General features: G+C 47.5%; 1 protein-coding gene across 2 annotated transcripts in view; it reads right to left on the bottom strand.

The window, feature by feature from the left end:
* Positions 1–23063, bottom strand: part of frem1a (Fras1 related extracellular matrix 1a) — a 61496-nt gene that overhangs the window by 33057 nt on the left and 5376 nt on the right. For both annotated transcript variants that reach the window (XM_056300574.1, XM_056300573.1), the window contains exons 2-14: positions 22870–22964; positions 21637–21947; positions 13796–13992; positions 12694–13017; positions 12457–12565; positions 9493–9624; positions 6032–6376; positions 5212–5354; positions 4801–4997; positions 4614–4704; positions 3977–4144; positions 3313–3521; positions 87–180 (exon numbers count right to left, since the gene is read on the bottom strand). In XM_056300574.1, coding sequence (XP_056156549.1) covers positions 87–180; positions 3313–3521; positions 3977–4144; positions 4614–4704; positions 4801–4997; positions 5212–5354; positions 6032–6376; positions 9493–9624; positions 12457–12565; positions 12694–13017; positions 13796–13992; positions 21637–21947; positions 22870–22964 — 2415 coding nt within the window. The remainder of the gene's footprint in view (positions 1–86; positions 181–3312; positions 3522–3976; positions 4145–4613; positions 4705–4800; positions 4998–5211; positions 5355–6031; positions 6377–9492; positions 9625–12456; positions 12566–12693; positions 13018–13795; positions 13993–21636; positions 21948–22869; positions 22965–23063) is intronic.

Here is a 23063-nt window from a genome sequence, read left to right on the forward strand (position 1 = left end):
AGTTTCTTATGAAAGCCCATGTATTGTCTTATGATGTAAATATATACGGTATATAGTATACACACATACATGTGTATCTCCATTACCTTGACTTGCAGAACAAAATCAACTGAATTAGTTCCGTCTGTTGCAGTGAATTCAATGTCATCCTCCACAGTTTCTGAGCTGTCATGAATATATCTAGTAGACAAATCACACAGACAAAACATATTAGCATGCCCCTCACACACATGACATATAGGTAGTATGTACTATGACTCATGTCACACAAGACAGTGAACTTACATCAACAAACCTGTCATAACAGTTCTGCCTATCCTATCATCTGACCTCTGCTCTCACTCCTGTCCCTCACATGGAAGGACATCATGAATCATGGCCTCCTGTCCCTCACATGGAAGGACCTCATGAGTATTGGCCTCCTGTCCCTCACATGGAAGGACATCATGAGTAATGGCCTCCTGTCCCGCACATGGAAGGACATCGTCAGTAATGGCCTCCTGTCCCTCACATGGAAGGACATCGTGAGTAATGGCCTCCTGTCCCTCACATGGAAGGACATCGTGAGTAATGGCCTCCTGTCCCTCACATGGAAGGACATCATGAGATGAGTAATGGCCTCCTGTCCCTTACATGGAAGGACATCATGAATCATGGCCTCCTCTCCCTCAAATGGAAGGACCTCATGAGTAATGGCCTCCTGTCCCTCACATGGAAGGACCTCATGAGTAATGGCCTCCTGTCCCTCACATGGAAGGACATCATGAGTAATGGCCTCCTGTCCCTCACATGGAAGGACATCATGAGTAATGGCCTCCTGTCCCTCACATGGAAGGACATCATGAGTAATGGCCTCCTGTCCATCACATGGAAGGACATCATGAGTAATGGCCTCCTGTCCATCACATGGAAGGACCTCATGAGTAATGGCCTCCTGTCCCTCACATGGAAGGACATCATGAGTAATGGCCTCCTGTCCCTCACATGGAAGGACATCATGAGTAATGGCCTCCTGTCCATCACATGGAAGGACATCATGAGTAATGGCCTCCTGTCCATCACATGGAAGGACCTCATGAGTAATGGCCTCCTGTCCCTCACATGGAAGGACATCATGAGTAATGGCCTCCTGTCCCTCACATGGAAGGACATCATGAGTAATGGCCTCCTGTCCATCACATGGAAGGACATCATGAGTAATGGCCTCCTGTCCCTCACATGGAAGGACCTAATGAGTAATGGTCTCCTGTCCCTCACATGGAAGGACATCATGAGTAATGGCTCGGGAAACACTTCAGATCAGGCCAATGTTGAAAAGTGGGTTGATTTACTTGGCAAGAAAACCCATGATTAGCTTTGTAGTTCAGCTGTAAAGTAATGTCGGTAATCACCAGACAGTCTGTAGCTGCTTGTCTCTGGGAAGGGCGGACAGCACATCTAAAATCAGTTTGTGATGGCAGCTGAAGACGACATTAACCTGTAGTTTGTATTATTACCTGATCTTTCAATCTATTTACTGACCCAATTTCTTTTGGACACATCCAAAGTGGGAGTGGAGCCGTGTCCTCAAACCTGTCACTCCATCCATTATCCATCCATCCATCCATCCATTATCCATCCATCCATCCATCCATCCATCCATCCATTATCCATCCATTATCCATCCATTATCCATCCATCCATCCATCCATCCATCCATTATCCATCCATCCATCCATCCATCCATCCATCCATCCATCCATCCATCCATCCATCCATTATCCATCCATCCATCCATCCATCCATCCATCCATTATCCATCAATCCATCCATCCATCCATCCATCCATCCATTATCCATCCATCCATCCATCCATCCATCCATCCATTATCCATCCATCCATCCATTATCCATCCATCCATCCATCCATCCATTATCCATCCATCCATCCATCCATCCATCCATCCATCCATCTATCCATCCATCATCCATTCATCCATTATCCAAACCACTTATCCTGCTCTCAGGGTCACGGGGATGCTGGAGCCTATCCCAGCAGTCATTGGGTGGCAGGTGGGGAGACACCCTGGACAGACCACCAGACCATCACAGGGCCCACACACACACACACACACACACACACACACACACCTAGGGACAATTTAGTACGGCCGAGTCACCTGACCTACATGTCTTTGGACTGTGGGAGGAAACTGGAGCCCCCAGAGGAAACCCACACAGGTCCGGGGAGAACATGCTAACCACTGCCCACCATGCTGCTAGATTTACAAGATCTACAGTAACAGAGGCAGCACGGTGGCACCATGGTTAGCGTGGTCGCCTCACAGCAGGAAGGTCCTGGGTTCGAGCCCTGGCGTAGTCCAACCTTGGGGGTCGTCCCGGGTCGTCCTCTGTGTGGAGTTTGCATGTTCTCCCCGTGTCTGCGCGGGTTTCCTCCGGGTGCTCCGGTTTCCTCCCACAGTCCAAAGACATGTAGGTCAGGTGACTCAAAGACATGTAGGTCAGGTGAGTCAAAGACATGTAGGTCAGGTGAGTCAAAGACATGTAGGTCAGGTGAGTCAAAGACATGTAGGTCAGGTGAGTCAAAGACATGTAGGTCAGGTGAGTCAAAGACATGTAGGTCAGGTGAGTCAAAGACATGTAGGTCAGGTGAGTCAAAGACATGTAGGTCAGGTGAATCAAAGACATGTAGGTCAGGTGACTCGGCTGTACTAAATTGTCCCTAGGTATGAATGTGTTTGCATGTGTGTGTGTGTTGGCCCTGTGTGATGGCCTGGCGGCCTGTCCAGGGTGTCTCCCCGCCTGCCGCCCAATGACTGCTGGGATAGGCTCCAGCATCCTGTGACCCTGAGAGCAGGACAAGCGGTGTGGATAATGGATGGATGGATAATGGATGGATAATGGATGGATGGATAATGGATGGATGGCTGGATTATGAATGGATGGATAATGGCTGGATGGATCGATGGATAATGGCTGGATGATGGCTGGATAATGGATGGATGATGGATAGATGGATAATGGCTGGATGGATCGATGGATAATGGCTGGATGATGGATAGATGGATAATGGATGGATGGACAACAACAGGAAATCTACTTCATCTTTTTTGTCTTTTAAGCATAAGCCTTTAGGGTATGTCATCGGGGAGTAATAAGTGTGGAGGGAACATAAAATCATCTACAATCGCTAAAAATGCCCTCTTTGTGTTGGCTGAACTTCATCCGCAGCACACATGTGCAACATCTGCATGGAACCGCCACAACACAAGAAAAAACACAAGACGTTCAGAGTGACTGGCGACATCTGACCTAACTTTTAGGCTTTTCAGGTCTTGCACGGTGAAAGCCCTCCCTGGGGTGAAGGGAAAGCCAGCCAGTTGCAGCGTGCCGTGCTGAGGTTCCCTGCGGAGCTCCACCTTTAACAGCTCCTCGACGGAGTCCACATCCGACAGCAGCAAATGTTCAGAACCAAGCCGGCACTCTCCCCCCTCGTCCACCGTCACAGGGTTGGTCCTGACCTGCAGATGGGAACGTTACATGCCACACATGCGGCCCGTGCTCTGCTGCAACTGTGCTCCAAGAATGTAGACTACTAGACAAGTGGACGTAGAGCCACTACGTGACTCCGTGGTGCTACTCGACCACCAGAACCCCGGCGCTCCACTGTACTTGATGCTAGTGCAGTGTTTCTCAACCCAGTCCTCAAGGACCCCCTATCCTGCAGATTTTCATTGTAACCCTGCATAGGTAGCCCTGCTTGTACTTACTCGACCAATCATCTCGCAGCACTTAATTATGCAAGGTGTGCAACGTCTGACAAAATTCATTGCTGATTGGTTGAATAACTACAAACAGGTACCTATTCAGGGTTGCAAAGAGAATATGCAGGATAGGGGGTCCTCGAGGACTGGGTTGAGAAACACTGTGCTAGTGCATATGTGGTGCCAGCGGTACTGATGCTGCTGTGCGTTACCTCGGGGGCCTGGTTGTCCACTGGTAATATGGTGATGTTAAAGCAGATGCCGGTGACCGTTCTGCCCAGCTGGTTGGTAACAGAGAGGACGAACTGGACCTGCTGGGGGTACGAGCCGATGTCCAGGATGGGAGGCATGTACGCAACTTTCATGAAGTTCACTGCATGCTGGAAATAAACAAATACAACGGTGATAATTATCTAGATGATGATGCTGCCGCCGCCGCTGTCGACGGCGATAATGACATTATAGTCATGATGATGATGATGATGATACTGCTACTGGTATGACTACTACTACTACTACTACTACTACTACTACTACTATTACTACTACTACTACTACTGTTACTACTACTACTACTACTACTACTATTACTACTACTACTACTACTACTACTATTACTACTACTACAGCGACTAATAATAACAGAGGATCAAAGTTTTAGTTTGCATTTAAGTTTCTCAAATGGTTTATTCAAGTTCAGTCATCAGCCATTTTGTATACGGCCTGGCAGTGGAAGTATCAACCTGACCTTAATCATCTAATTATGCTAATTAGTCATCTAATTACGCTTTATTAAATCTTTCAAAGTCCCTTGTTCCATGTGGATGTGTGAGGTCTTGACGGCCATACTTGTGTGAAGAGTCTCAGCACCGGAGCTGTTGGATCTTTGGTAAATTTGGGAATGCTGTCAACAAGGAACAACCTCCCAGCATCAGGGCTGCTGCTCAAAACAGCACAAAGAGACACGTTGTGCAAGTGAGTGCTTCTGTCGTCGTGCAGTGTGCAGCAGGCTTTCAAACCGGCCAGGCGCGCTAACCTGCAGGAGGTCGTGTAGAAAGGCGGGGTGGTCACACTGTACGTCAGCTCGCTATCCGGAGATTCCTGGTCGACAAAGTGGAGCTGCAGCTTTGTCAAGTAAGCCACCTCGGTCTCCTTGAGCACAAGACACCGGCTCACACCCGGGACCTCTTTGGGTGGCTGGTCTGGCACAGGTTCGATGTGCACCACGATCACCTACAGAAGTGGGACACCAGTAGCAGAGAGATCAGTAAGTATCCACCTGTCAGGTAGGTCAGCATCCACCCATGCTTCATCCATCATCATCCATCCCGGTTCTGAGAAGGCTCACGCTCTTACAGGCTGGAAACGCTCAAGGAAAATATTCCAGCTCTTCAAATCGTACCCACGAGTCCCATGTGAAGACTAGCTGGAAGATTATGTTACCCACCTGAGGCTCAGACAGGTTGGGGGGGTCGTGAAAATCAGAAAGCACCACCTCGAAAGAGTCATCGAACACCTCGTTCCCCAGATGGCGGTAGTAAACCACCGACAGGGACAGGTCCTTCTGGAGAAAATGGCTGACGGGGTACCCTGAAATGAGACCCACATGTTCAACGACAACAGTGAACAGAACGGGACGCAAAAAACCAAGTGTCTCCTTCCAGAAACGGCTCTTTAACCTGCGAGGGGTTCACGCAACACAAAATGGACTTGCGTTCACTCCGCTCAGTGTCCATCCATCCATCCATCATCCATCATCCATCCATCTATCATCCAACCATCATCCATCCATCCATCATCCATCCATCCATCATCTGAACCGCTGAACCCCCTCTCAGGGTCGCGGGGATGCTGGAGCCTATCCCAGCAGTCACTGGGCGGCAGGCGGGGAGACACCCTGGACAGGCCGCCAGGCCATCACAGGACCAGGACCCCCCGCCCCCCCACACACACACACACATACACACACACATTCACACCTAGGGACAGTTTAGTACGGGTGTTTCACCTGACCTACATGTCTTTGGACTGTGGCAGGAAACCCACGCAGACACGGGGAGAACATGCAAACTCCACACAGAGGACGACCCGGGACGACCCCCAAGGTGGGACTACCCCGGGGCTCGAACCCAGGACCTTCTTGCTGTGAGGTGAGCGTGCTAACCACTGCGCCACCGTGCCGCCTCTGCTCAGTGTCACACCATCATAACCTACAGAAACATGACCTGGTTTAGGGTTTATCTTTCAGACTGGGCTCTGCTGCTGACCTGTGAGCCCCGGCTCTGAGACCTTCATGATTTCCCCGGCCTGGGGCAGCCGGGTGATGTTGAAGAGGATGTAGTCATCACTAGAGTCCATATCCGAGGCCTGGAGGATGGACCCTCTCAGAAGGGCGGTCTGGCCCTCGGACACCTCCAGCAGCATGTTGGTGATGAGGAAAGGAGGGCTGTCATCTTTGGGGAGGATGTTGATTGGGAACTTGTGTCTGGTCTGGTGGCGGCCATCAGTGATGCGAAAGATGATGAAGTCTTTGGTGGTGTCGCTGTCATCGTGGTGGTAGCGCACCACGCCTGCTCTGATGTCACCCACAGTAAACATGAAGCCCTTTCCACCTGTACATCAAATACACATTCTATTGTGATTATGTAAACTACTTTTGTTGTACTAGTTAGTTCTACTAGAGAGTTCGGCCCTTTTTTTCCTATGAAACAAACTGAAGAAACACTGTCCATCCATCTATTATCCATCCATCCATCCATCCATCCATCCATCCATCCATCTATTATCCATCCATCCATCCATCTATTATCCATCCACCCATCTATTATCCATCCATCCATGTATCATCCATCCATTATCCAGCCATCCATCTATTATCCATCCATCCATCTATTATCCATCCATCCATCCATCCATCCATCCATCCATCCATCCATCTATTATCCATCCACCCATCCATCCATTCATCTATTATCCATCCATCCATCTATTATCCATCCATCCATCCATCCATCCATCCATCTATTAACCATCCATTATCCATCCATCCATCCATCCATCCATCCATCCATCCATCCATCTACTATCCATTCATTATCGATCCATCCATCCATTATCCATCCATCCATCCATTCATATATTATCCATCCATTATCCATCCATCCATCCATCCATCCATCCATCCATCCATCTATTATCCATCCATCCATCTATTATCCATCCATTATCCAGCCATCCATACGTTATCCATCCATCCATCCATCCATCCATCCATCCATCCATCCATCCATCCATCTATTATCCATCCATCCATCTATTATCCATCCATTATCCAGCCATCCATACGTTATCCATCCATCCATCTATTATCCAGCCATTATCCATCCATCCGTTATCCATCCATCCATCTATTATCCAGCCATCCATGTATCATCCATCCATCTATTATCCATCCATCCATCTATTATCCATCCATCCATCCATCCATCCATCCATCCATCCATCCATCTATTAACCATCCATTATCCATCCATCCATCCATCCATTCATATATTATCCATCCATTATCCATCCATCCATCCATCCATCTACTATCCATTCATTATCGATCCATCCATCCATTATCCATCCATCCATCCATCCATCTATTATCCATCCATCCATCTATTATCCATCCATTATCCATCCATCCATACGTTATCCATCCATCCATCTATTATCCAGCCATTATCCATCCATCCGTTATCCATCCATCCATCTATTATCCAGCCATCCATGTATCATCCATCCATCTATTATCCATCCATCCATCTATTATCCATCCATCCATCCATCCATCCATCCATCCATCCATCTATTAACCATCCATTATCCATCCATCCATCCATCCATTCATATATTATCCATCCATTATCCATCCATCCATCCATCCATCCATCCATCCATCCATCTACTATCCATTCATTATCGATCCATCCATCCATTATCCATCCATCCATCCATCCATCCATTCATATATTATCCATCCATTATCCATCCATCCATCCATCCATCCATCTATTATCCATCCATCCATCTATTATCCATCCATCCATACGTTATCCATCCATCCATCTATTATCCAGCCATTATCCATCCATCCGTTATCCATCCATCCATCTATTATCCAGCCATTATGCAGCCATCCATCCATTATCTGAACCCTTATCCTGCTCTCAGGGTCACGGGGATGCTGGAGCCTATCCCAGCAGTCATTGGGCGGCAGGCGGGGAGACACCCTGGACAGGCTGCCAGGCCATCACACAGGGCCAACACACACACACACACACACACACACACACACACACACACACACACACACACACGCACACACGCACACATGCACACATTCACCCCCAGGGACAATTTAGTACGGCCGAGTCACCTGACCTACATGTGTTTGGACTGTGGGAGGAAACCAGAGCACCCGGAGGAAACCCACACAGACACGGGGAGAACATGCAAACTCCACACAGAGGACGACCCGGGACGACCCCCAAGGTTGGACTACCCCAAGGCTCGAACCCAGGACCTTCTTGCTGTGAGGCGACCGTGCTAACCACTGCGCCACCACGCCACCCCCCATCTATTATTTACACCTGCTTAGTCCATTTCAGGGTAGTGGGGGGTTGGGATCCGTCCCAGCGTGAATCGGGTTGAAGGAACTCTGAACACATCACCAGTTCATCACAGGGCCCACACACACCATCTTTCACACACCACTATGGACAATTTAGGCTTCGATTCATCCAACATGCATGTGTTTGGAGTGTGGAGGGAGCTAGCCAATGAGCTACTGTGTTGCCCCAAGACATGTGCTTCTTCTATTTTTCCTCCATTGAACTGAAAACGCTGAAAACTGTTGAACCTGGGTGTGTGCTGCACCACGTTCAACAGTCCAACAGTCCCCCCCCCCCACTTGTGAAATGTTTATTGTTTTTTAAACAGTCTTGTAATTCTCTTAGGCTACTTTTTTATTGCCCCCCCCCCTTTTTTTCTCCCCAATTGTACTTGGCCAATTACCCCACTCTTCCGAGCCGTCCCGGTCTCTGCTCCACTCCCTCTGCCGATCCGGGGAGGGCTGCAGACTGTCATGTCATGGCTGCAGACTCCACATGCCTCAGAGAAGCATGTGAGGAGTTTCACCAGGGGGGCGTAGCGCGTGGGAGGATCACGCTATTCCCCCCAGTTCCCCCTCCCTCCTGAACAGGCGCGCTGACCGACCAGAGGAGGCGCTAGTGCAGCAACCAGGACACATACCCACATCCGGCTTCCCACCCGCAGACTCGGCCAATTGTCTCTGTAGGGACGCCCGACCAAGCCAGAGGTAACACGGGGACTTGAACCGGCGAGCCCCCGTGTTGGTAGGCAACGGAAAAGACTGCAACGCCACCCGGACGCCAAAACATAGATACCTTCTGAGACTCAAGATATTCTTCTCTAGATATTCCTGGGAACTCTTGAGTTTTTCTACATCAGCCTATTATGTCAGATCCTTGCATTCTTGTGAGCGCCACACCAGAACCACCAAGCCAAAATCCTTCAATTAGCCAAACTGCTTGGACGACCATAAAAGTTGTGCGTGCGTGGGTGCCATTTAAAATCCTCTCCTCCTGTGTACCACTGTCTTATGGGAAGTTGAAGCTAGTTAAACAACAATATGTTCACGACACAACGTTTTGTACTGTACCTCTCACAGTTAGCCTGCCGTGCTGCAGGCCATCCACGGTGATGACGCGCACAGCCTCCAGGTTGTCATTGTCCACTATCTGGAACTGCTCCCACGTGATTGCTCGAGACTGACCCTCCAGAAGGTTAAGCCCTGTTCAACACATCACACATGTAAAACACTTGAAGTGGCCAAGTCAAAGATCCCAGTTGCTTTCCTTTTTTCTTTTGCACACACTACCCAGGAATCATTTCAAAACCGCTAACTAGTTCATCCACTTCTTCTCTGGTGGTCAGTGACAGTGTGGACAGTGTGCATCCTTTCTGGTACAGTGACATAAACACGTCACTTCCTGTATGACGTTTGGGATTGTTGGCGGGAGTGATTCCACAGGCACACGTTTGTATTTCTCTGTGTGACTGCAAATGCTCATCTTGGGCTGATCGGCTGAATTCTCGTTATTGTGCCTCGTTCGTCACAACATAGTAATTTAATGAACACTCATTTACATGAGAATCTTAGAGATTGTCATCTTAATTTGTTGACATCAAGGGCCCTGTTTTCGTGCAGGCACATGGCACAAATTTGCACTTTGCTGTGGCAAAGTGGTATTTTCCTGAGACGCAGCCATGTTTTGGTAGCATGCTATATATATTTTGATTATTTTTTGACCCCCCCCCCCTTTTCTCCCTAATTGTACTCGGCCAATTACCCCACATCCGGCTTCCCACCCGCAGACACGGCCAATTGTGTCTGTATGGTCGCTCGACCAAGCCGGAGGTAACGCTGGGATTCGATCCGACGATCCCCGTGTTGGTAGGCAACGGAACAGACCGCTACGCCACCCGGGTGCCTGACATTTTTTTTCTTAGGATCAATCTGGGGAAGGTCCCGCCCTCAAACGCTATGATTGGCCAACTCAGCCTGTCGGTCAGCCTGCCAGGAGTCCCGTCCGCAAGCGCTCGCATTGGCCAACTCAGCCTGTCGGTCAGGCTGCCAGGAGTCCCCCCCCCCCCTTCAAGCGCTGGCATTGGCCAACTCAGCCTGTCGGTCAGGCTGCCAGGAGTCCCCCCCCCTTCAAGCGCTGGCATTGGCCAACTCAGCCTGTCGGTCAAGCTGCCAGGAGTCCCCCCCCTTCAAGCGCTGGGATTGGCCAACTCAGCCTGTCGGTCAGCCTGCCAGGCGTCCCGCCCTCAAGCGCTGGGATTGGCCAGTTTGCCAGTCGAACGCGCGAAAGTGAAGCGAAATGAAGACGAAGAAAAAGTGTGCCAGGAAAACATCACTGACGAGCCGCTGTCGAAGGTCAGATTAATTCACAATAAACATTACTGATATCAGGAATTAATGGACGACGAGGAGGCCATTAATTCCTGATTATGGACACCACGAAGGGCGTCTCGTTTATATCACTTGCCAAAGTAATAAAAATCAAGACAATTTATATTTTCATGTGTTTTGCAATTAAGATCGAAGGTTTTTCACAAAGCAACCGTTTCCCTGGTAACGCCCGACGGCTTGACTAATACTTGGAACAACCATTGCCATCCCATTAAGTTATAATGCAATGGAAACGACGTTCACCTCTCCAGTAAATAGGACGAACCTTAGATCCACCTTGGCAACGGGAGATATGAGATAGTCCGCTCGGCTCACCCCGCTACGAGCCGTAAAGCTAACGTTGTGCTAGCAAGATTCAGTGTCAGTAACGTTGCGTGCGGTTGACAAACAGTAAATATAATTTGTCAGTGTGTTTAACGAGACCAGCAAGCTGTCCAGCCATGTCATTGTCCCCAATTCAATATCAGGATTTCACTAACTTTTCACAGACGCAGCCTGATGTAAGCGAGTTGAAAAATGTGAAATTGAGGGCGGGACTCCTGGCAGACAGGCTGACCTGGCCAATCCTAGCGCTTAAGGGCGGGAACTTCCCAGATTCATCCCAGGGTAGTAGTTCAGTCAATGCCCACTGCGGGACTCGATCCGAGGTGGACTGCACCACAAGGCGACGTCGCTGACCGCTCGGTTAAAGGGGCCGAACCCAAGTCACCCGCACCACGGGCGTCTAGTTTAGTTCCGGGCCCTGAATTCTCTACAATATATTCCTCCCCGTTCCCATAAGCGCCATATCGTTAGCCTCATAGGATAAATGCCTAAGTCAGTTTTTGTGCCAAATTGAGATTTCTGCCTACATGTGTTCTCCTCAAGCTGCTGCATCACCCTGGATTAGTGCCTATGTCCTAAGCCAATCAGAACACTTTTTACATTCAAAAATGACAATCTGCCTAAGTCACTCGTGTGACTTGAGCATTTTTACGTTGAAAAAAATAAAGAAAAAAGTTGCATTGTGGTGACCCACATCTATATAACTAGAGACATTCACCTAAGAGGACGGTGTACCTTTAAGGGTAGAGGCGAGGGGTCAGATAATGCACTTCCGCTTCCGGTACACAGTTCAGTGTCGTTATCGAATGTATGACATGCAAAGTTGGAGCTAGTAAACTACCTCGACTACGTCTACTCTCACGTCTCCTGTCTCGTTGTTTTCTAACTCCACAGCATACAAGAAAGGCTCCTGGTGCTCGGCTTTCTCTCTTTCCTTATCTGGTAAGATAATTAATATTTCTTTGATTTACTGTAGGCCTGGTGTAAATGTACTCAGTGGATATGAAAATGCGTTTTTTCTTACTATCCGAAAATCGTAAAAAATGACTTAGGCATTTATCCTATGAGGCTAACGATATGTGCCACACCCCGAGCGCTCTGCCGCACTGACTGTGCTCTGTGCCACGTGCCTTGATCCATGTAAATAGGGCCCCCCAAATCTCAACGCTCTACCTTATTAATAATAATTTAAAAAAATCACTGCCTTAAATCACTCTTACCTCTCTGTTCTGACTTACACATACATGCCCGGCCTTTAGGCTAACTTTGTGTACGTCTTAAGCATATATCCATGGGAAAATGCCAGCCGCTGGTGAGACCTACCCGTATTCCACGACACTCTGGGGGCGTTGGTGTCTGCGTTCCTGACAGACATGTGAACTACCAGGGACTGGCTCTTCTCAAAGAAGAAATCGTGGACCTCAAATTCAACCTGTTTGGAGGGATTTGAAAAGAGTTCAGCATCCACTGTGCCACGACTCCTCCATAAGGGCTGTTTTTACATACTGCGAAGGTGGAGGTTGGCTCTGGTAAACACAGAAAGGAAGGAAAAAAGGCTACCTCGTAGTTTCTGCGCTGGGCATGAGATGAGTTGGGGGGTTGATAGCCGATGAGCATGTCATTGAGGTCCAGCCAGGTGAAGGAAGAGATGGGCCGGGTATGGTCAGAGAGGTGGTTGATGAACCCGTCCTTGGGGGGCACGGTGATGTTGAAAACCAAAAGCTGCTTCGGACTTTCCTCGTCTTCAGCATCGAGCGTGGCGGTAGAGAAGGGGGTGAGGATAAACTGGTCGACCTCCAGTATAAACACGGACATGAAGGACGGCTTGGGAGGCTGGTTGGGTACGGCGCCCGCTATTCTTATGGGTATCCAGGCATGCTCGGACTAAACACAAAACCACACAAAATGGACAGAAATCAGGTGAGAGGGATGGTACAACCCAGAAGAAGTAGTCACACACGTCTCTGCTAGGGTATCCAGGAAGGCAGCTTTTGCAGTGCATAGTAGGTGGTGGTTGGAGTCAGTTTCCCTCCTCCAATGTGAAGCGCTTTGGATGTCTGAATAAAAACGCTATATAAATGTAATCCCTTACTATTACTTCTATTTTCCATTATAGGGTTGCGGGATGCTATCCCAGCAGTAACTGGGCGGCAGGTGGGGAGACACCCTGGACAGGCCGCAAAGCCCACCCAGCCTAGGGACAATTTAGTACGGCCGAGTCACCTGACCTACATGTCTTTGGACTGTGGGAGGAAACCGGAGCACCCGGAGACCATGCAAACTCCACACAGAGGACGACCCGGGACGATCCCCAAGGTTGGACTAACCCGGGGCTCGAACCCAGGACCTTCTTGCTGCGAGGCGATCGCAGTAACCACTGCGCCACCGTGCCGCCCTTACTTCTAATGTCACATAGATGAACCAGTCCAGCAGGAGTCGCTTGGACAACTCTATTCACTTTCAACATCTGCAGAGTTCAGAGGCTGCTGGCCTTTTTCATATCTTTCATCATTCATGAATTTATTTCCAATATAATTTCCTCAGTGCAGTTTGGAACAGCTCGAGAGGAATCATACTTGTATCACTGGCACAAAACACAACCAAGAGCAAAGCAACACATACACTGTCACCCACCCACTGCTGAAAAACACCACAACAACACCTGATATATGCTGCCGCTTCTGGTGTCCTTGAGGTCCAGTCTGACTCTGATAAAGTCAATGCTTGGAGACGGAGGTTGGATGTGCTGGTACCTCAGGCCCATCACCAGGAATTCGTCACAGGGAATTTTGGTGATCTTCACTAACTTCAGACCCTTCAGGCAGCTGTCGGTTCTACACATCGCTCGGGCTTTATTATCTGTATGGTACAACAACCGCACACAGATTACACAAACTTGTAGCCAGCACTCATCGTATGTTTTCATATGTCATGTGCATGGATAAATAGCCATCACGTTCCTCTTTAGCAGTGGACTTCATGCTGCAGCAGTAATAGATACTAGATCTTAAAGGTGCAATCTGCAGATGAAGCACACGGCGGCTGTCCACCCCACTTCTGCTGTAGCTTTGGTCAGACTTTTTTTTTTGTGGATCCCCCCCCCCTCCTATTTCTCCCCCCTATTTCTCCCCAATTGTACTTGGCCAATTACCCCACTCTTCCGAGCCGTCCGGGTCTCTGCTCCACCCCCTCTGTTGATCCGGGGAGGGCTGCAGACTACCACACGTCTCCTCCCATACATGTGGAGTCACCAGCCGCTTCTTTTCACCTGACAGTGAGGAGTTTCACCAGGGGGACGTAGCGCGTGGGAGGATCACGCTATTCCCCCCAGTTACCCCTCCCCCCGAACAGGCGCCCCGACCGACCAGAGGAGGCGCTGGTGCAGCGACCAGGACACATACCCTCATCCGGCTTCCCAACCGCAGACACGGCCAATTGTGTGTGTAGGGACACCCGACCAAGCCCGAGGTAACACGGGGATTCGAACCTGGATTCCTGTGTTGGTAGGCAACGGAATAGACCGCTACGCCACCTGGACGCCCCTGGTCAGGCTTTTTAAACAGTATTGGTGACGCATGCCATTATGGCTTGTACCTATACAGTGTACGTAATAACTGTTTCATAAATCACATGGCATTCACCAATTACTGACACACACGTTTTCGCAAAAACCCCCTCGCCTCGAGCGCACACGTTGATCAGTGAGCGTCCATAAACCCTTCCCCTCGTGGACAGAAACGCTCCTTCTGGTGGACACAGACAGAAACATGTCGGCCTACATGGGTTTAGACACCGTAACAGTCCTTATGTGAGAGACTGTTATGGTGTCTAGAAAAGCGCTACATAAAGGTAATGATTATTATTATTATTATTATTATTATTACATAAATCTTGATCATAATCACATTTAGACCCTTTAAAGGAATAACAACAATATCGCCGTACCTATGCTTGTTCAGGTGCCCTTCCCCCCCATCCCCCCCTGCCCATCGAGAGGAGCAGACACTGGGCGTCAGCACCCCTCCCCCCCCCCCCCCGCCTGTCAAGAGGAGCAGACACTGGGCGTCAGCACCCCTCCCCCCCCCCGCCTGTCAAGAGGAGCAGACACTGGGCGTCAGCACCCCTCCCCCCCCCAACCCACCCACCCTGCCCGTCGAGAGGAATGGACACTGGGCGTAAGGGCCCCTCTCCCCCACCACACCCTGCCAGTCGAGAGGAGGGGGCACTTGCTGTCAGCGCCCCTCTCCCCCACCCCAACCTCCTCGCCGAGAGGAGCAGACACTTGCTGTCAGCGCCCCTCTCCCCCACCCCACCCTCCTTGTCAAGAGGAGCAGACACTTGCTGTCAGCACCCCTCTCCCCCACCCCACCCTCCCTGTCGAGAGGTGCGGACTCTGGGCATCAGGGCTCCTCTCCCCCGCCCCATCCTGCCCATCAAGAAGAGTGAACACTGGGTATCAGCACCCTCCCCCCCACCCTGCCCATCAAGAAGAGTGAACACTGGGTATCAGCACCCCCCCAAACCCCACCCTGCCCGTCGAGAGGAGCATCCTGGAAAATCACGCAGAACGGTCTTTACACATTTGGTGCACTTTTACTTTGTGCAACATTAACTTGAACTGTGTAAATAGTCAAGTAGATTTCTATACCGTTTCAGTGTTATCATTAGTTATTTATATGATAATAAGTTATTTATTTAAGTTACATTGTAACGACAAGGCAAACTGAACAAGTCCCCTTTGTGTTACTGAGCCTGTCACAATGAGACGGCTGCATGCCTGCTACCTTGCCCTGCATCAGAGCAAAGGGTGTGCGTAACACACTGCTGCAAGCTGCAAGCTTCTCAGCCTCTGAACCCAAGTCATTCTGAAACAGAACCGTGCGCCACAAAACCAGTCCAGTCAATGGACGCTGCTGTCACCAGTGAATGTCAGTGTGCTCTATTCTGATGACGTGTATATGTCTCTATTCTGATGACGTGTACATGTCTCTATTCTGATGACGTGTATATGTCTCTATTCTGATGACGTGTACATGTCTCTATTCTGATGACGTGTATATGTCTCTATTCTGATGACGTGTACATGTCTCTATTCTGATGACGTGTATATGTCTCTATTCTGATGACGTGTATATGTCTCTATTCTGATGACATTGTATACGTATGTCTCTATTCTGATGACGTGTATATGTCTCTATTCTGATGACGTGTATGTGTCTCTATTCTGATGACATTGTATACGTATGTCTCTATTCTGATGACGTGTATATGTCTCTATTCTGATGACGTGTATATGTCTCTATTCTGATGACGTGTATATGTCTCTATTCTGATGACATTGTATACGTATGTCTCTATTCTGATGACGTGTATATGTCTCTATTCTGATGACATTGTATACGTATGTCTCTATTCTGATGACGTGTATATGTCTCTATTCTGATGACGTGTATATGTCTCTATTCTGATGACGTGTATATGTCTCTATTCTGATGACATTGTATACGTATGTCTCTATTCTGATGACGTGTATATGTCTCTATTCTGATGACGTGTATATGTCTCTATTCTGATGACATTGTATACGTATGTCTCTATTCTGATGACGTGTATATGTCTCTATTCTGATGACGTGTATATGTCTCTATTCTGATGACATTGTATACGTATGTCTCTATTCTGATGACGTGTATATGTCTCTATTCTGATGACGTGTATGTGTCTCTATTCTGATGACATTGTATACGTATGTCTCTATTCTGATGACGTGTATATGTCTCTATTCTGATGACGTGTATATGTCTCTATTCTGATGACGTGTATATGTCTCTATTCTGATGACATTGTATACGTATGTCTCTATTCTGATGACGTGTATATGTCTCTATTCTGATGACATTGTATACGTATGTCTCTATTCTGATGACGTGTATATGTCTCTATTCTGATGACGTGTATATGTCTCTATTCTGATGACATTGTATACGTATGTCTCTATTCTGATGACATTGTATACGTATGTCTCTATTCTGATGACGTGTATATGTCTCTATTCTGATGACGTGTATATGTCTCTATTCTGATGACGTGTATATGTCTCTATTCTGATGACGTGTATATGTCTCTATTCTGATGACGTGTATATGTCTCTATTCTGATGACATTGTATACGTATGTCTCTATTCTGATGACGTGTATATGTCTCTATTCTGATGACATTGTATACGTATGTCTCTATTCTGATGACGTGTATATGTCTCTATTCTGATGACGTGTATATGTCTCTATTCTGATGACATTGTATACGTATGTCTCTATTCTGATGACGTGTATATGTCTCTATTCTGATGACGTGTATATGTCTCTATTCTGATGACATTGTATACGTATGTCTCTATTCTGATGACGTGTATATGTCTCTATTCTGATGACGTGTATATGTCTCTATTCTGATGACGTGTATATGTCTCTATTCGGATGACGTGTATATGTCTCTATTCTGATGACATTGTATACGTATGTCTCTATTCTGATGACGTGTATATGTCTCTATTCTGATGACATTGTATACGTATGTCTCTATTCTGATGACGTGTATATGTCTCTATTCTGATGACGTGTATATGTCTCTATTCTGATGACGTGTATATGTCTCTATTCTGATGACATTGTATACGTATGTCTCTATTCTGATGACGTGTATATGTCTCTATTCTGATGACGTGTATATGTCTCTATTCTGATGACATTGTATACGTATGTCTCTATTCTGATGACGTGTATATGTCTCTATTCTGATGACGTGTATATGTCTCTATTCTGATGACGTGTATATGTCTCTATTCTGATGACGTGTATATGTCTCTATTCTGATGACATTGTATATGTATGTCTCTATTCTGATGACGTGTATATGTCTCTATTCTGATGACATTGTATACGTATGTCTCTATTCTGATGACGTGTATATGTCTCTATTCTGATGACGTGTATATGTCTCTATTCTGATGACATTGTATACGTATGTCTCTCTTCTAATGACGTGTATATGTCTCTATTCTGATGACATCGTATATGTCTCTATTCTGATGACGTGTATATGTCTCTATTCTGATGACGTGTATACGTCTCTATTCTGATGTATATGTCTCTATTCTGATGACGTGTATACGTCTCTATTCTGATGTATATGTCTCTATTCTGATGACGTGTATATGTCTATTCTGATGACGTGTATATGTCTCTATTCGGGTGACGTGTATATGTCTATTCTGATGACGTGTATATGTCTCTATTCGGGTGACGTGTATATGTCTCTATTCTGATGACGTGTATATGTCTCTATTCTGATGACGTGTATATGTCTCTATTCTGATGCCATTGTATATGTCTATAAAAGTCATTTGAGGAGTTTCGACGAAAAAAAGCAAGAGTGATGCTTATGTTTTTGACTATATAGTGAACGTACACGCTACACAAACAGACTTGAAATAACTACATTTTATTAGATGCAGAGCTCTTTCTGTGCACACACAATCACAGTTCGGTAGTCTGCAGCGCCAACACCGCATCTGTACGCACAATTTCCAACGTACAGCCAATCATAATGTGTTGTGTCATCTGTAAACGCAGGAGCCCGAGCAGATCCAGCAACCCAAGCCGCTGGTGCCTACACCTGCAGTCAGCTGAGACCCACGAAGGCCCTTAGATGAGCCGTTTCTCCCACTAAACCTTGTGTCCAGAGGAACCGATTCACCTCTCTGGGAACTCCTCTCCTGTTTCCAGTTCTGACAGAAGCAGGGTGACTTCTGGGTAAGTAGCGTTCTCTTCCCCTACAGATTCTATAGACTCTATAGATTCTCTATGGACTCAGATTCTTCCAAATTGACTTTTTCCGTGTTGTTCGTCATTCTTAATGATTATTATTGTATTTTTCATACCCGTCTCATCGTGGAAGTGTTTGGGGACGAGCCCAGACATTCTGCTTCACAACTATTTAAGTAAATACTGGAACTACGACTTGATGAACTGAGGTACCGCACAATCTATAATATACTTATGATCAGAGTTGGATTTCTCCACTTGAGACTCACCAAACAAATGAAGCACACATGCAAAATAGGTTAAGTATGGTAGCTGATGAGGGCGTCCGGGTAGTGTAACGGTATATTCCATTGCCTACCAACACAGGGATCGCCAGTTTGAATCCCTGTGTTACCTCTGGCTTGGTCGGGCGTGCCTACAGACACAATTGGCCGTGTCTGTGGATGGGAAGCTGGGTATGTGTCCTGGTCACTGCACTAGCGCCTCCTCTGGTCGGTCAGGGCGCCTGTTTGTTTTTTTTTGGGGGGGGGGGGTAGCGTGATCCTCCCACGCGCTACGCCCCCCTGGTGAAACTCCTCACTGTCAGGTGAAAAGAAGCGGCTGGTGACTCCACATATATGGGAGGAGGCACGTAGTAGTCTGCAGCCCTCCTGGATCAGCAGAGGGGGTGGAGCAGAGACCGGGACGGCTCGGAAGAGTGGGATAATTGGCCAAGTACAATTGGGAGGGGAAAAAAACGGGGGGGGGGGAGTATGATAGCTGATGAAAAATACTATAAAAATAAGACCTAGGTTGAACAAAACTAGAATTTTCCTACAAACTGTGCAAACTGAAGGTTTGCTGGCACACAAAGCTAGATTTAAAACAGAATTCCCAAAGATTGTGATGACGACATGACAATTCTGTTGGTCCAACACAACAGTAGAACGGTGTTCCAGCAGAGTTTGATGCAGGAGCCAGAGAGATATAGACATCTTCCAAGGGATTTTCTTGGACTACGAATCAGACGTAGCAGCCATTGTGGGTCGTGTGCTCTCGGCTAACCAGTAAACAGTCTGCATCCTTGTAACAATGCTATCCTTGGACCAACGTTAATGCAGAAAGCCTAAACGTCACCATATTGTGCTACAGTCATACCGATCATCTGTTTGACAGAAGCATGTCCACATCAGAGTCACGTTCCAATCTTTTTTCTCCTGCTGCACCTAGTATGTGTCTGCCCTACCCGGTCAAAGAATTCCAGCTGTGGTATACGGAGACTGGAGAGTCTCTCCAACCATGGTAAAGATGGCAGTTAGTATTATGGAAGCTGACCCCATGGTCCAGATGGATGAAATGATGGGTGATGACTGGAGAAACATCGCAGATTGCAGCTTTATGAACAAGTGCTGTTCAGCATTCATGAACACATCTAGGTGAGTAAGAACATTTTTGGGAATCCAACAATGATTTTTTCCCCCTCCTGATTAGTATACATTTTAGAGGTATAAAAGAGAAACTTAAAACAGTGTTTTTGCATGTGGCCAAAAATCCGGGTCTAATTTGCGACATATATCTACTCTTGTAGTATCTCTGAACATAGTATGTGACCCCAGCTATTCGTACCGTACTGTTACTCTGAGATGGGATCACGTTACTATTGGCAACTATGAGGAATAAACCAAAAGGTTTTCAATCAGCTGTAGCACTATCAAAGATATTATCATGATACGGTGGGGTAAAATGTTTAACCAGGATGAAATAAATGTTTGAATCCAGTATTGTGACAGCCTGTACTGGTGATTTTGAGTTCAAAGACGGCTCTGCTTTGGGTAGTGACTGAAAGGGTGAGATCACAGATACGAGCGGCTGAAATGAGTTTCCTCCATAGGGTGTCTGGGCTCAGCCTTAGAGATAGGATGAGGAGCTTGGACAGCCGAAGGGAGCTCAGAGTAGAGCCGCTGCTCCTTCACATCGAAAGGAGTCAGTTGAGATGGTTCGGGCATCTGATTAGGAGGCCTCTTGGGCACCTTCCTTTGGAGGTTTACCAGACACGTCCAACTGGGAGGAGACCTCGGGGTAGACCCAGAACTTGCTTGAGGGACTACTTGTCCAGTCTGGTCTGGGAACATCTTGGGATCCCCCAGGAGGAGCTGGAGGGCGTTGCTTGGGAAAGGGACGTCTGGAGTGCCCTACTTAGCTTGCCGCCACCGCGACCCGACCCCGGAGAAGCGGCTGAAGATGAGATGAGATGAGACGGCTCTGTTTGCTGCACATACTTGTTGTTTGTTACAGTAACTGCAGCCACATGTGAAGACGGCTCTGTTTACTGCTTCTGCTGCGCTGAGGTTACCACAACATACAGCCAAGAAGTGCAACAGATGGCGCACCTTTGAACTCAAAATCACCAGTACGTGTCATTGAAATATTGGATTTAAACATTTATTTCATAAACATTTTAACCATTTTACCTCACAGGTTGGATTACAGAGACCTTGGGGATCATGAGGATATCTTTGAAAATGTTATAGTTGATTAAAAGCGGGTCAAAAATAGCCTTTTACTTATTCCTCATAGCTGCCTCTGGTAAGCTTATGTGACCCCATCTCAGAGTAGCAGAAGGTCACGTATACGTTGATGGGGTCACATATGTGGCTATTCTGGACAATCACAAAGACTTTAACAAGGGGACAGTCTCACCTAACTGCTGCCGTAGAGGGATGAAGCTCTCAGGCTCATCCCCTCTTTTGGTCGCCTTCTCTGGTTCACCGGTGACCAGCTGGCCGTGGGCTGGAAGTTGTGTGTCCTGGCTGTTCAGATGGATGCTGCACTCCAGGTTGCTTCTCCTCTCATAGCTGAAGGACACCACATTACCGTCCACCGTGTCGGAGAGGCCGTAGAACTCAGGTACCTCAAGCGACTTGGGCCCCAGTTTGATGATGTTGCATTCGGGTTCCACAATGTCCACGTTGAGGGAGAACACCTCCATGTACGTCTCTGTCTCGGTCAACCTAGTCATCAAAAAACACGTAGGGCTATCACATTATCCAACCAATCATTTCATATTCACAAATCACTTCCACATGCGTCCCAAGATATCAAACAAGTAGCACACCCATCGCTCCAGAAAATACAACAAATACGCTGCAAGAAGAGACAGGCTTACCAAGTTGTTTGATCTTCATTTACATCTCATAATGCTTTTTTTTGGGGAGGGGGAGGGTTCCCCATTTTCCTCCTCAATTGTACTTGGTGAATTACCCCACTTTTCCGAGCCGTCCCGGTCTCTGCTCCACTCCCTCTGCCGATCCGGGGAAGGCTGCCGACTACCACATGCCTCCTCCCATACATGTGGAGTCACCAGCCACCTCTTTTCACCTGACAGTGAGGAGTTTCACCAGGAGGACATAGCACGTTGGAGGATCACGCTATTCCCCCCAGTTCCCCCTCCCCCCTGAACAGGCGCCCTGACCGACCACAGGAGGCGCTAGTGCAGTGACCAGGACACATACCCACATCCAGCTTCCCACCCACAGACACGGCCAATTGTGTCTGTAGGGACGCCCGACCAAGCCGCATGCCTGTCTTAAGATACTGCTGGTAAAACGCTCTCATGCCTGTCTGAAGAAAGATCACCTGTTTCATGATTATAAGACTTGTTACGAGAAACACAAAAAGACATCTTAACACAAGACATTTGTAAACCAAGTCCCATGACCATGAAACAAGCATAGTGTCTGCCAGTGGGATGAGCAACCTTTATTAGCAATTCTTGGAATAAGCAATTTTAAGACTTAAAACAAGATAAAATACCTTGATAAACTTGTCTTTTTGCAGTGTACAATAATTAGCAAAACAGGACATCTGTTTTAGAAAATGGTCTGTTTTAAGGACGTGTAATTGAGAATGAGTTGGACGCTCAGATGACTTTACCTGTAGAGTCGTAGCATCACAGTGTCCTCCTTTAGCAGCGGACATCCATTATGGACATACTTCACCTCATTGGCCAGATAGTGGCAGTCAAACACCTTTAAACAGGGACATATTACCAAAACAACCACGTCAGACACAAAAAGCACAGATCACAGCCAGGCCGAGGTTCAGAGGTCACTTGGGCTTTACGTATT

Source organism: Lampris incognitus, chromosome 20 (genome assembly GCF_029633865.1).
Source record: "Lampris incognitus isolate fLamInc1 chromosome 20, fLamInc1.hap2, whole genome shotgun sequence".
NCBI lineage: Eukaryota > Metazoa > Chordata > Actinopteri > Lampriformes > Lampridae > Lampris > Lampris incognitus.